The sequence below is a fragment of the Poromitra crassiceps genome (genome assembly GCF_964638095.1).
Source record: "Poromitra crassiceps genome assembly, chromosome: 3".
NCBI classification, from domain to species: Eukaryota; Metazoa; Chordata; class Actinopteri; order Beryciformes; family Melamphaidae; genus Poromitra; species Poromitra crassiceps.
In genome coordinates this window covers 10,009,711-10,021,047 of record NC_139625.1, presented here as the reverse complement: position 1 = coordinate 10,021,047, position 11,337 = coordinate 10,009,711, and the positions used below count along the sequence as shown (strand labels likewise).

General features: G+C 43.0%; 1 protein-coding gene across 1 annotated transcript in view; it reads right to left on the bottom strand.

Annotated features, from left to right (window-relative positions):
• Nucleotides 1-1,047: 1,047 nt before the first annotated feature.
• The window catches only part of LOC310773538 (protein NLRC3-like), a 32,482-nt gene continuing 22,192 nt past the window's right edge, over nt 1,048-11,337 (bottom strand). Inside the window, exons 10-11 of the mRNA XM_083633436.1 lie at nt 9,240-9,286; nt 1,048-4,273 (exon numbers count right to left, since the gene is read on the bottom strand). Coding sequence (XP_083489562.1) covers nt 3,666-4,273; nt 9,240-9,286 — 655 coding nt within the window. The 3' untranslated portion in view covers nt 1,048-3,665. The remainder of the gene's footprint in view (nt 4,274-9,239; nt 9,287-11,337) is intronic.

The following is an 11,337-nucleotide window of genomic DNA, read 5'->3' as shown; positions in this document are numbered from 1 at the left end:
ATTTCACGTTAGTTTTCATTGTGAACTAGAATCTAATTCACAATCAAAACTAACGTGAAATAAAGTTTGACTGAGCTCCAGCTAAATTGTCAAATACCGCCGTCTGCTCGCTAGGCACTTGATGTATGTACTTACCCTAACTAACTTAACCTAACTAACTATCCGGTGTGCACAACATTGTCAGACTAAACTCCGGCTGACACGCCAAAAACCTACATTCCGCTACAGAAAATGTTATATTGTTTGTTTATTAACTGGCCCCGAAAGTGGCGCCCGGGCAAAGCAAGTTGAGTATCCCTGGTCTACACCGTATACAGTTCCCAGGTTGAATGTCATGTTTCCTACAAACGATGTGAACGGGCTTTGAGGTACGTTGTCTCTCATTTGGTGAATGTGACAGAGGTGTTACCCAATCAGTAATCTCTCGAGACAGACTTTAGACTTGGATTAAACATTTGTCGGCAAGCTACATGAAAAGCTGAATAACAGAGCTTGTAGGGGGCAGGCTCGCATGCTGTGCTTTACCCAATCAGAATGGAGTCATCGGGTGTGTAGTAAAACTTGTCATTTTCAGCGTGTAGCTACGAGCCTACGTTGTTGTTTCACAGAGGCGGAGGCATTTGAGATCGACAGATTCTACATGCAGGGAGCGGAAAGGAAATCCATAAATGGTCAGAGCCGGTCAGTCGGAGCCAATGGCAGAGCTTGCAGGGAGCGGAAAGGGATTTTCTTTCGCTGCCAACGGAGCGGAAATCTCTGGCGGAGCCCCTTGAGTTCTGGTTATTCAGCCATTCAAACGAGCCTGCCCCCAGAGGTTAGTGAAAACAAATTTTTACTTTTTTATTACGTTTTTTTTTGTATTTTATTTTTTAAACATAAAAACGTTTTTTTGTAAACGTTGGGTTCCCAGATTGCCCAATCAGCAGTGATGTGTATATAAACCCCATCGTATTAGAAAGGCAATGGATCCAACAGATAGTTTTAACGCTTGCGTAACACAACAGGGTGTTGAACGCACCGCAATTTCCATTTTAATAAACGTGTTGTCGGGGCTGAACACGCCCCATGATCATATCAAAGTTGTTGATACTTCCCATTTGACAGACTGTTGACAAATATGTAAATCAATATGGCTAACATCATTTGAGGCTAACACAATTTAAATCTACAAATACATTTTTTGGACAGAAATCTACAAACAGGGGACATCTTTACACATGTTCCAGTATTTAAATTCGGGCTGAAATGAAAAATGACCCCCCATTTTAGATCACATCCCTGGATATTCAGTGCACCTATTTAATAATGTATGCAAACAAATCACAACAATCAAATCAAATTTATTTATATTTTCAAAAAAATTCACATCAAAAGTTAATTTTTCAGGATTTCATTCGTAACTGTAATCTACAGTATGCTGACATCATTCAGTAATATCAAATTTCTACCCCATTTCAACCAATCATATCACCACATGACAGCTGTCAATCAATCAAGATTTCTTCTTGTTTTCATCTGAATCAGCTCAACTAAAGAAAAGCAGAACAGAGGAACATGAGAGCAGTCAGTATGTTGGACAGTTAAAGGCTTTAGCACCATTTTAATCCTTTTTGGGCTGGAAAATTAAGCCTATGCCACACATGAGAGCCAATTAAACAATTTAATCAATGATGTCATACATCACATTTTCTTTGATTTTGAGATTAAACGACTCACAACTTATAAAACAACAGAGAAGTTATTTTAGGGCAATTATTACATGATGTCATTTAGCAGATGCTTCTGTCCAAAGCAACGTACAATTATGTACATTTTGTCAACAATAAGTATTGTTCATCATTTAGAGAAAACTTTAATTCTGAGAATCAATTATAGAAAACTAGATAAAATGCAAAATAAAACAAAGTTGTAAAAGAAAGATATTTTAACTTCAACAAGCAGTGGCGGAGGGTACACCAGGGCAGAGGGTGCGCCCGCCCCGGGCCCACTCATAGTGGGCCCCCATCAATTTTTTTTTTTTTTCAGGCCAGGCCACCGGGCATCGGCCCGACGTGCCCGATTATGCAGTCCGCGCCTGTCTGTGTGTGTGAGAGAGAGGGAGATAGGGGCAGACAGGGTGCTGTCTGTGACAGCCTGTCGCTGTCCATCTGCGGTGGTGCTGAACCGAGGGCTGTACCACGGTGCTGAAACATCTGAAGAGGCCTGGCTGGCAACCTGTGTTTTTCTTTTTCTTCTTCAGAACAAGCTTGTCTGTAAAGTGGCTTTCTCTGACATAATATTACTTGGCTCAATGAGTGACAAATTGTTTTTGGATTTAGGAACTATCAGCTATTTTACAGTTGTGACTTAAAATGACTTTATTTAATAGTCAGTGGTGTGAGTGTGAGAGGAATTCAATGAATAAACAATAACATTGGTGTGTTTAAAATGAGATATTCCACTAAATATGGCTAAAACAGATAAGAAACATGCAAAAAAGGCACATTTTTAGCTTTGCCCCCTCTGGGCTGATAGGGTCGCTCCGCCCCTGTCAACAAGACTTAGACTAACAAGTCTGGTTTAATATCTCATTAATTTTCTCAATGAAATGTTGTCTATTGCCCAGGAATATTAAGATAGGACCATATGACCTCAACTTTAATGCTGTACTCTAGCCAACTGTATCTGTTGTACCATTTAGCTGAAAAACACCTACTTTTTCCAAAGAGTGTTCTAGTCGGGAAAGAAGGCAAGTTTGGTTGGCATGCAGGTTTGTCTACTGCAGAGAGATCTGTAGCGTTAGTGTCCTCTGGCTCTGCTGCTGCACAAACCACCGGTGTGTTTTTGGCTGCGTTCCCCGCTGTTAATGTCATTGTTTCGGCTGCATCATCTTAATAATCGTCTGTCTCTCCACTGTCCACCACCAATACAGGTGCAGGAACGGGTGCACTACAAGCCGCACTTGTTGAGGGGGAGGGCGACGAGTCATCTTCTTCCTTGTCAATGCGACGTTTCTTGCCTTTGTCAAAAAAGCATAAAAGCGAGTTCTGCTTCATGTCTTCTTGATTTGGCGCTGCATTTGTTTACTTTACTAGACAGCTTAGCTAGTTTCCCACGATGGTCTGGGGCACAGAGTCATAGGTCAGCGGACAGTCGGACACTTACGCATGACAGGCTGTGCATGACAGCTGATTTGTTTTGCAGACAAAAAAATAAAAAACGTTATTTTTCCACCCTTTTTTTTGGTTGTGCCAGCTGCCTGTGTGGGTGTCACTAGCACACCCAGGCACACCTGTAGCTACACTGTTGCTACACTCTATTTACACTGACTGTTGGATCATGTTTGTTGTATAAAATGAGTAAATACACATGAAAATACAAACATTACTTTCTCATAATGGGGTGTGTTTGTGTGTGTGATGGGCTGTTCCATTTAAACTGGGAAACAGTTTTAACACATAGTGAGTCAACGGCCCTGATTTGTATTTTATCAGTTATAAAAGTTACGGCTTTTATTTTGAAGGTAAAAACGTTTAGCTTCCTCTATTCTGTCTATTTATAAAGGGCCTTGATTTAGCTTTGTAGGATTCAACTTTTAATGAATTTCCCACGCGATAGAGTGACACAGAAGTCACGAATGGTAATAAACTGCTGCAGCTGTGTTTAGTCACCAGTGTGAGTGTTTCTCACTCCTTGATCTGACACAGAGACACTGAGGAACCAAACTCAATCCCCAACTTAAAGGTAAAGTCAAAATCCAACTCGCTCATAAACCCAAACCCAGGCCTAGCCACGTTCCCAAGCTCAAAACCAGGATAGAGTGGTTCAGTGAATGTGGAGTGGAAGGTGTGGAGGTGGGTCAGTGTGTCAGAGGAAACTGTGTAGAAGGACAGAGAGCCAGCAGGCCAGTCTAGATACACTGCTACTCTGTTAGAGCGGGAGGAGGGGAGAGGTATGTCTGTCCCTTTGTTATTGTGCCAGGCAATGTAACCATCATCATCGCAGTGCAGACACCAGGACTTTTCATTCATTCCAAGCTGACAGTTAGCACCCCGTCCTCTCCTGCCGATTCCTCTGTAAGTCACTGCTATATCAGCCTTTCCTTTCCACTCGACCTCCCAGTAACAGCGACCAGTCAGACCATCTCTACACAGCAGCTGATCCCAGTAGTCAAATCTCTCTGGGTGACGAGGATATGGCTGCTCCTCTCTCCTCCATGTCACCTTTCTGTTGTCTTCAGACAGGAGGAGGCGTGTGTATGCTGTGTTTGGGTCCAGTGTGAGTCCACAGGCATCTGATGGAGAGAACAAGGCACAATTAGCTCAAGTTTGACTGACCTGTCAACTATCTATTGTCACAGCTCACAGCTCTATATATCTATCTATCTATCTATCTATCTATCTATCTATCTATCTACTGTATCTATCTATCTATCTATCTATCTATCTATCTATCTATCTATCTATCTATCTATCTATCATCTGTCTATCTATCTATCTATCTATAAATTTGGCAATGTGGGGACCTATCTTGGTACAGCCCCTATTTGCGCTTGCACACCTGTTTGCGCATGCCTTAAGGCAGGGAAGATAGCCATCCGCCTTGCGCTAGTGTCCAGGTGTTATGCCGAGTTTTGCACCCCCACCTGGCAGCAGCTAAACGCATCCCCACCTCACAGGAGCATAAGTAGTATATTGCGCAGGCGCAAGTTAGAGCCGTGCCAAATCATCTGCGCCCCCAAAATGCCGTGGCAAGGCTGTGCGTAATGATACTGTATATCCAAAAGGAATTTTACACTGCACTGCGCTGCGCAGCACAGAGATTATGGTGCGCTCACGCGCAGCGGGGTATTTAGCGCGTAAGAGGTGCTTTTAAAAGCTCTTATCGCAAAGTAATTGCACGCTGCTGACGGTAGGAGAATGCCATCTATCCCCACACGCCTAGTTTGGCATGTGGCACGCCTATGTCCAGTACAATTATAACAGGCATGCGCTTGTGCACGCCCCCAATTTGCATTGCGCGCTCGTTAAACGGGCACAAGCGATAAATTACCGCTTTTGCGAAGATAGGGCCCGTGGACTCTATGCCTATGCTATGCCGTTTTACGTGTTTCAGTTTTTTTAATTAGGTGATTGCCCTAATTACCGATGTCATCAGTGATGTCATAAATCACCGATGATGTCATAAGTGATGTCATCAGTGATGTCACTTGAGCAATTGAAGCTGATGATGCCATCAGTGATGTCATACATAGGCACTGTGACATCATTGTGACATCACTGATGATGTCATCAGTGACACACACACGAGAGAGACTGAGGGGCACTTTACACGAGGACGGTTTCCTATGGAAACGGGGAATTATTTTATCGTTAGTGCCTCCCTTTTAGACGGCGACGGCGAATTCGCGCTTAGGAAACGACACATTTTAAAACCACCCTCCAGAGTGGAATTGTTTGATACGCTTCCCGCTGAGCGGGGCTGATCGCTCCATGTAATCACTTTGGAACGGCACATTTCAGAAACTCTGACGTGCCTGCACACGCGACACACGCGATTACGCCATAGCCGTGAGCGAGTTGACAACCAAATAAAACGTCAGTATGAATGAAGTTTGGCAACATTCAGAATTAAGCTACACTGCGGCCAACTTCAGTTACATGTTCATAACGTTACTGCTGCGAGGAGCCGATGGCTGTACCCGGTCGGCATTTAACATTATAGTTACAAAGCACGTCGACAGTGTTTTCTCACTGCCAGTAGCAGTAGGGTGACAGATCACAGTCAGCGCTCCCGGTCCTCGCTGCTCGTTAAAGATTTCCAATAGGCGTTATTCTGATAAACTGGTCACATATATGTTACATTCTCACCCGACAAATATTAAAACTTTAACAGTTTGGTTTTTTTTTTAGCTTGAACAAAGCTTTTTGGCAAGTCTAAATGACTGCAGAACGTGTACTCTACTTCCGCGTTTAAAGCGAAATAACGTCATGCAGTAAGCGTCCTTGTATGGGCAAAGAATAAGGTGATCACACTGCCACCTAGCGACCTGGCATGTACATTACGGCGTTCATGTAAACAGGGAGAAGGTGTGAAGGAAAAGGTGTGAAGGAAACGCTATTGTGTCGTTTCTTTCAGAAACTGTCCTCGTGTAAAGGGCCCCTGAGGGAGAGGGAGAGAGATGAGTGGGAGGGGGAGAAAGACTGAGGGAGAGGGAGAGAGAGGAGAGGGAGAGAGACTGAGGGATAGGGAGAGGGAGAGAGAGGGGGGAGAGATTAAGGGAGACAGAGAGTGTGAGAGAGACTGAGGGAGAGAGAGAGGGAGACATTGCACGCGCGGCAATAGGGCAGGCGAGGCCATGCAGCATTCGAGCTGCGGGCGAGGCCGGGCAGCGGGCGAGCTGCCTAGGCGAGCTGCAGGGCAGAATCGAGCGTGCGCGCGTGTGTGTGTAGGTGTGTGCTCTGCATAGCACCACCTACTGGCAAGTGGCAACACAAAAAGTGGTCTATCTCGAGAACCATTTGTTGGATCAACTTCAAACTTGGGGAGTGTGGGGGAACCTGATGAAATTCAGTGCCACATTTCATGCTATTCGGGACAGCGCCACCTACTGGCAAACAAAAAGCTGTTTATCTTGAGAACCGTCTGTCTGATCGAGTTCAAACTTGGGGAGTGCGCTTAGGGGGACCCGATGGAGAGTGTTGCTGAATTTCATGCAATTTGACATAGTGCCACCTACTGGCAAAAAAAGAAGGTTTATCTCAAGAACCATTCGTCGGATCAACTTCAAACTCGGGAAGTGCGCTTAGGGGGACCTGACCGAGTTCAGTGCCAAATTTCGGGATAGTGCCACCTACTGGTAAATACAAAAAGCACTTTTTCACAAGAACCGTTTGTCCGCTTTCAATTTGGCATAAGTCTGCCTTATTTCAATTGGTTTTTAGCCCTAGTTGCACTTCTGTTGCACTTTTTTGTTCATTTGAGGTTTATAACAGTGCATGAAGGCATTGTGTATTAAATGAATGCGCTATTTTTTGTGCAATAAATTTGAGTGGTTGTACCCTGCTAACCCGCTAACCCTTAACCGTCTGCTGGTCCATGTACATGGACCTTGATATTAATTCTTATTTTTGATAGTCTTAATTAATTATTTTTTTTATTTTTTATTGATTCTTATCCATTGGTAACTTCATCTCTCATACCTCATATCAACATTTCATGCTTACTGAATTTTAACCCCTCAAATGCCAGTTTACTGTATTTACTGTACAATAAAATTTTCAGTAGAAAACACAAAATATTATTTTTTTCCCTTCCCATGAATGCCACCTGGTGGCGCTGTGGTGGGATTATCATAGCTATGGATTGGTCACATTTTTCACGGAAGAATTACTTTATTCCAGCTTCCATCTTTTGAGAATTGCAAATTTGCATTTTTTTAACTTTCATGGATCTTGATATTAGTACTTGTTTTTTATATTTATAAGTAAGTATTTTCTTATTTTTTATCGATCCATATCCGTTCCTGATTCCATTCCTCCCACCTCATATGCGTAGTTGAACATCCGGCTCAAAACACACGCTTGAACGACACCATTTAGGCCATGAGCGAGGGAGCACAGAACTGGCCTCCATGGATGACGCTCTGACCGCCTCCGCCGTCCAAGGCGCTCCTTCGTGGGCATCGGATGTTACTGTGGCCCGCTGCGCCTCGCCGCTTTTGCGTGTCTCAACGCGGAAGTCATTGAAACCTCTTAGAACGGCATGGATCGCGACAAGATTACACATCTAGAGTCACTTTTTGACGCCGATTCCAGAAATGCTCGTCACGAGTCTCTACAACGAACGGGCGCGGAGATACGATGTAGTTTCAACTAAGGTAAGTTTTACAAAAAAAAACATGAAACTGCCCATTTTCGACTTCCAGCTAGTTTTCACAAGAAACACAAATGAGCTTCATCCTATGGAATCAAATAAGGGCCAAGCTTCAAATCATTAGTTTGCACCGGAAAATCCGCGTTCCCAGGTCATATGACCATGTTTCCATGATTGATAACTGCAGGGTATATTTCATGTAAATCTCCATGTAATTGGTTGCTGTGCTGTGCTGTGTGATGTGCTGGGGAAATAGGGGGGGGGGGGGCAAACACAATAGAAACTACAAATTTGATGTCTTGAGTCGAACTGAGAGGTGTAAGATCAGAAAAATAATTATTTTTGGGGAAAGTGGCTGGGAGTCGATTTTTTTTTTTTTTTTTTTTGCAAAATTAACATTGAAGTCAATGGGAAAACTATGCAATGGATTTTGAAGCCTTGTAACTCAACCAAATGTTCAATCAACCCCAAGGTTAGATATTAAGGTCAAATTTCAAGGTATTTGGTACAGGATGCCCGCTGAAAAAAATGAAATACATTAATTTTGTAAGAATTTCCTGGAGGTCTCAAAAAGGCGGTTTTAATGAAATCAATGACCGTGTAGCCGGTCCTTAGCAGACAATTAAGTATTATTTGAGTTTCTGGGTGCCAGGACGATGTTTTTCTAGTTCTGGCAACGTGAATTACCATAATAAACCATAAAAAAAACCTGTGCTTAATCTCACACCTTTCGCTCCAGGATTTTCCAAAAAAAATGTACGCGATTATTGCTTCGAACCGGCTAGCCGGACCAGCAGGGTATAAGGGTTATAAACAAATCTGAAATTTGGGTCGCGACTTCATGACAAGGAAAATAGTGGGTCCTGAGGCTACACCAGTTGAGAACCACTGTTCTAGTCAACTCTAGTCGAGTCTTCTAGTTTTTGATGTTTGTGTCTGTGATGTTCCGAGATGTCTCAGTGCTCAAATAAAGACTATTGTTTAGGCTAAAATGATGGGGACATGCACGTCACTTACACTTTGATGAGCCCATGTGATCTCTTTATTTGTCAGACAGACTCACTACTGGGCTTGAATAAAAGCTAAGAAGCTCCCTTTAACATCTATCTCAATCTATCTATCATCATCAGTATATAAATGGGAGCTAGGGCTCTGTCTGTCTGTCTGTTTGTTTCTCTGTCTGTCCCACATCAGTGATGTCATACAGTAAATGACATCATCAGTGAATTACTCACACACACAATGCTATAGTTCGTATAGTTTTGAGAGAACTCGGCCACTGATTTCATGACATTGCAAGGTGAAATACGTTCAAAAGAGACACTACTCTGACCTTGAAAGGCTGACCTTAAGGTTTTAATGAATCAAATTAAATACACACTTACACTTCCTCAGACCTGGTTTCAACATCTGCACTCCACCATTGTCCACCCTGTGGGAAGGGGGTTAAACATTTACATAAAGTCAGATCAACATAATCTATTTGATAAACATCCAATAATCCCATGAGCTTCATGTGCACACATGTGCCTCAGGCAAACGAGGAAGTAACTTTGGTTAGAGAGGGAACGCTCTTTGTTAGTTCTCGCTATGGATTTACTTAAAAAATTACCGTTTCCCATAATTAGTGGCCGGGCCAGCGAAGCGGCAGGGCCACTTATTGTATTTGCCTGTATTATTCTTCTTCTCCCAGGAAGTCAGACTTCCCATGCATGAATATAAACCACACTTTGCACAAAGGTCCAGTCCCATGCCAAACTAAGTTGACGTGAATTTGGCGCCAATAGTCCTGATGGTGGCGCTACAGCGACCGTCTAAAGTTTCAAACTTTGAAAATTCATAACAAATCAGGCATATGGGCTACGGCTTTGGCACTTTCACCGAAATGTGCGCCCAAATGAGGAGAAACTTTTGTACGCTGCAACCTATGGCCAATTATGAAGTCTAAAGACCGCAAAACTGCAAAAACTGTAAAACTAATTAAACCCTACTCCTCCCACATTTTTTCTTCAAATGACACCAAACTCCAGCATCTGCATTGGTAGACTGTCCTCCACAAAAGGATCAAACAGATTTTTGATAGATCAAAAATTGACCCCACAGTGCATCAAAATGTTTTACTGTAAATGGTACTTTAAACAGCTACTGCAAATTCTTGCTAAATAAAGCTAGAATCTCCACGAAAAAAATTGACAAGATTTTGTTGTCAGAGTAGTTGAAGTGTGCAAAATCTAAGAATTGTATGTCAAAAACTGCTTTTTTTGACAGTATTTTGAATGTATAGCCTAAAGAGCATCGTAACTGCCCTAATTATCTCATGATGTGATGTCACTTGAGCAATGACATCATCAGTGATGATGTCATCAATGATGTCATCAGTGATTATGTCATGACATGCCAAAATATAAATAAGCAATTTTTCAGTCTATCTCTCTCTGCCACCACTGTCCCTACTCTCTCCGCTTCTATGTTCAACTGCCATGTACTTAACCTGCTGCCTTCTGCCCCAGCCCTGTCATGAACGGCAGTGTTCTAATCTAAGCAGATTGGATTGCATGCAGCAGATGACAGAAAACTCATCCATAAGAGACTTGAGACTTGACTTGGACTTGTGACTAAAGACTTGAGACGCGACTTGGACTATAGCTAAAAGACTTGAGACTTGCCCGGCCACGACCCATTGCTGCGCAGCAGCTATAATTTTGGATTATTATTTCATCGCCTGAATGGGGGTAGGCAGCAGTCCCATAGACTGCCATTGTAGTGCTAAGCTATTAGCAGTGAGGGGTGAAAGGCACTTTCTAATGCACTCACAGTGAATATACAGGCCTCCACATTCTACTATTGGCAATATGGCAAATAGATGAATCTCCAAAAATGTTGGCATAACCCTTTAACCATTATGAAAGACTTGATATCAACAGGAAGGAGAAACAGGCCTAATCTAGCCTACTGTTAACCATTATGAAAGAGTTGGATATCCTGCACGGAGTAACGTTAGGCTATAAGAGCTCCAAACATTTTCTCGTCAGGATTTCATGTCTGTCATTTCCGTGTGACAGTCCATATGTCTGGCATAATTCATGTTTAATTAGGCTACCGGTATGATTACAGTATGAATAAATGTTTCACTGTGAGAAAATGTAGCCTACTTGAATAAGTGTGTGAGACGTATGTGAGAAGTGTCAAACGACTACGGTAAAGTGGGAAATATATTGACAGATTCGCACTTCCCGGATCAATAGCTCGCGAAGCATTTGTAATGCACTAGTCTCGCTTGCCAGCCTCCCCTCCCTTCCGTGAGAGGAGTCTGGCAACGCTGGTCTGCATTCTGGAATTGTGAGGCGAAAAAAGGTCTGTTTGGTTTAACCAAACACACTTGTTGTTTCAAAGGTTTCGCATCAACACCAGGCCATCCGGCCCCCAGAGCAGATTCCGGGCTTCTGGGTCCAGCTAGGTCCCTGGAAGCTGTTTCTGGATGCC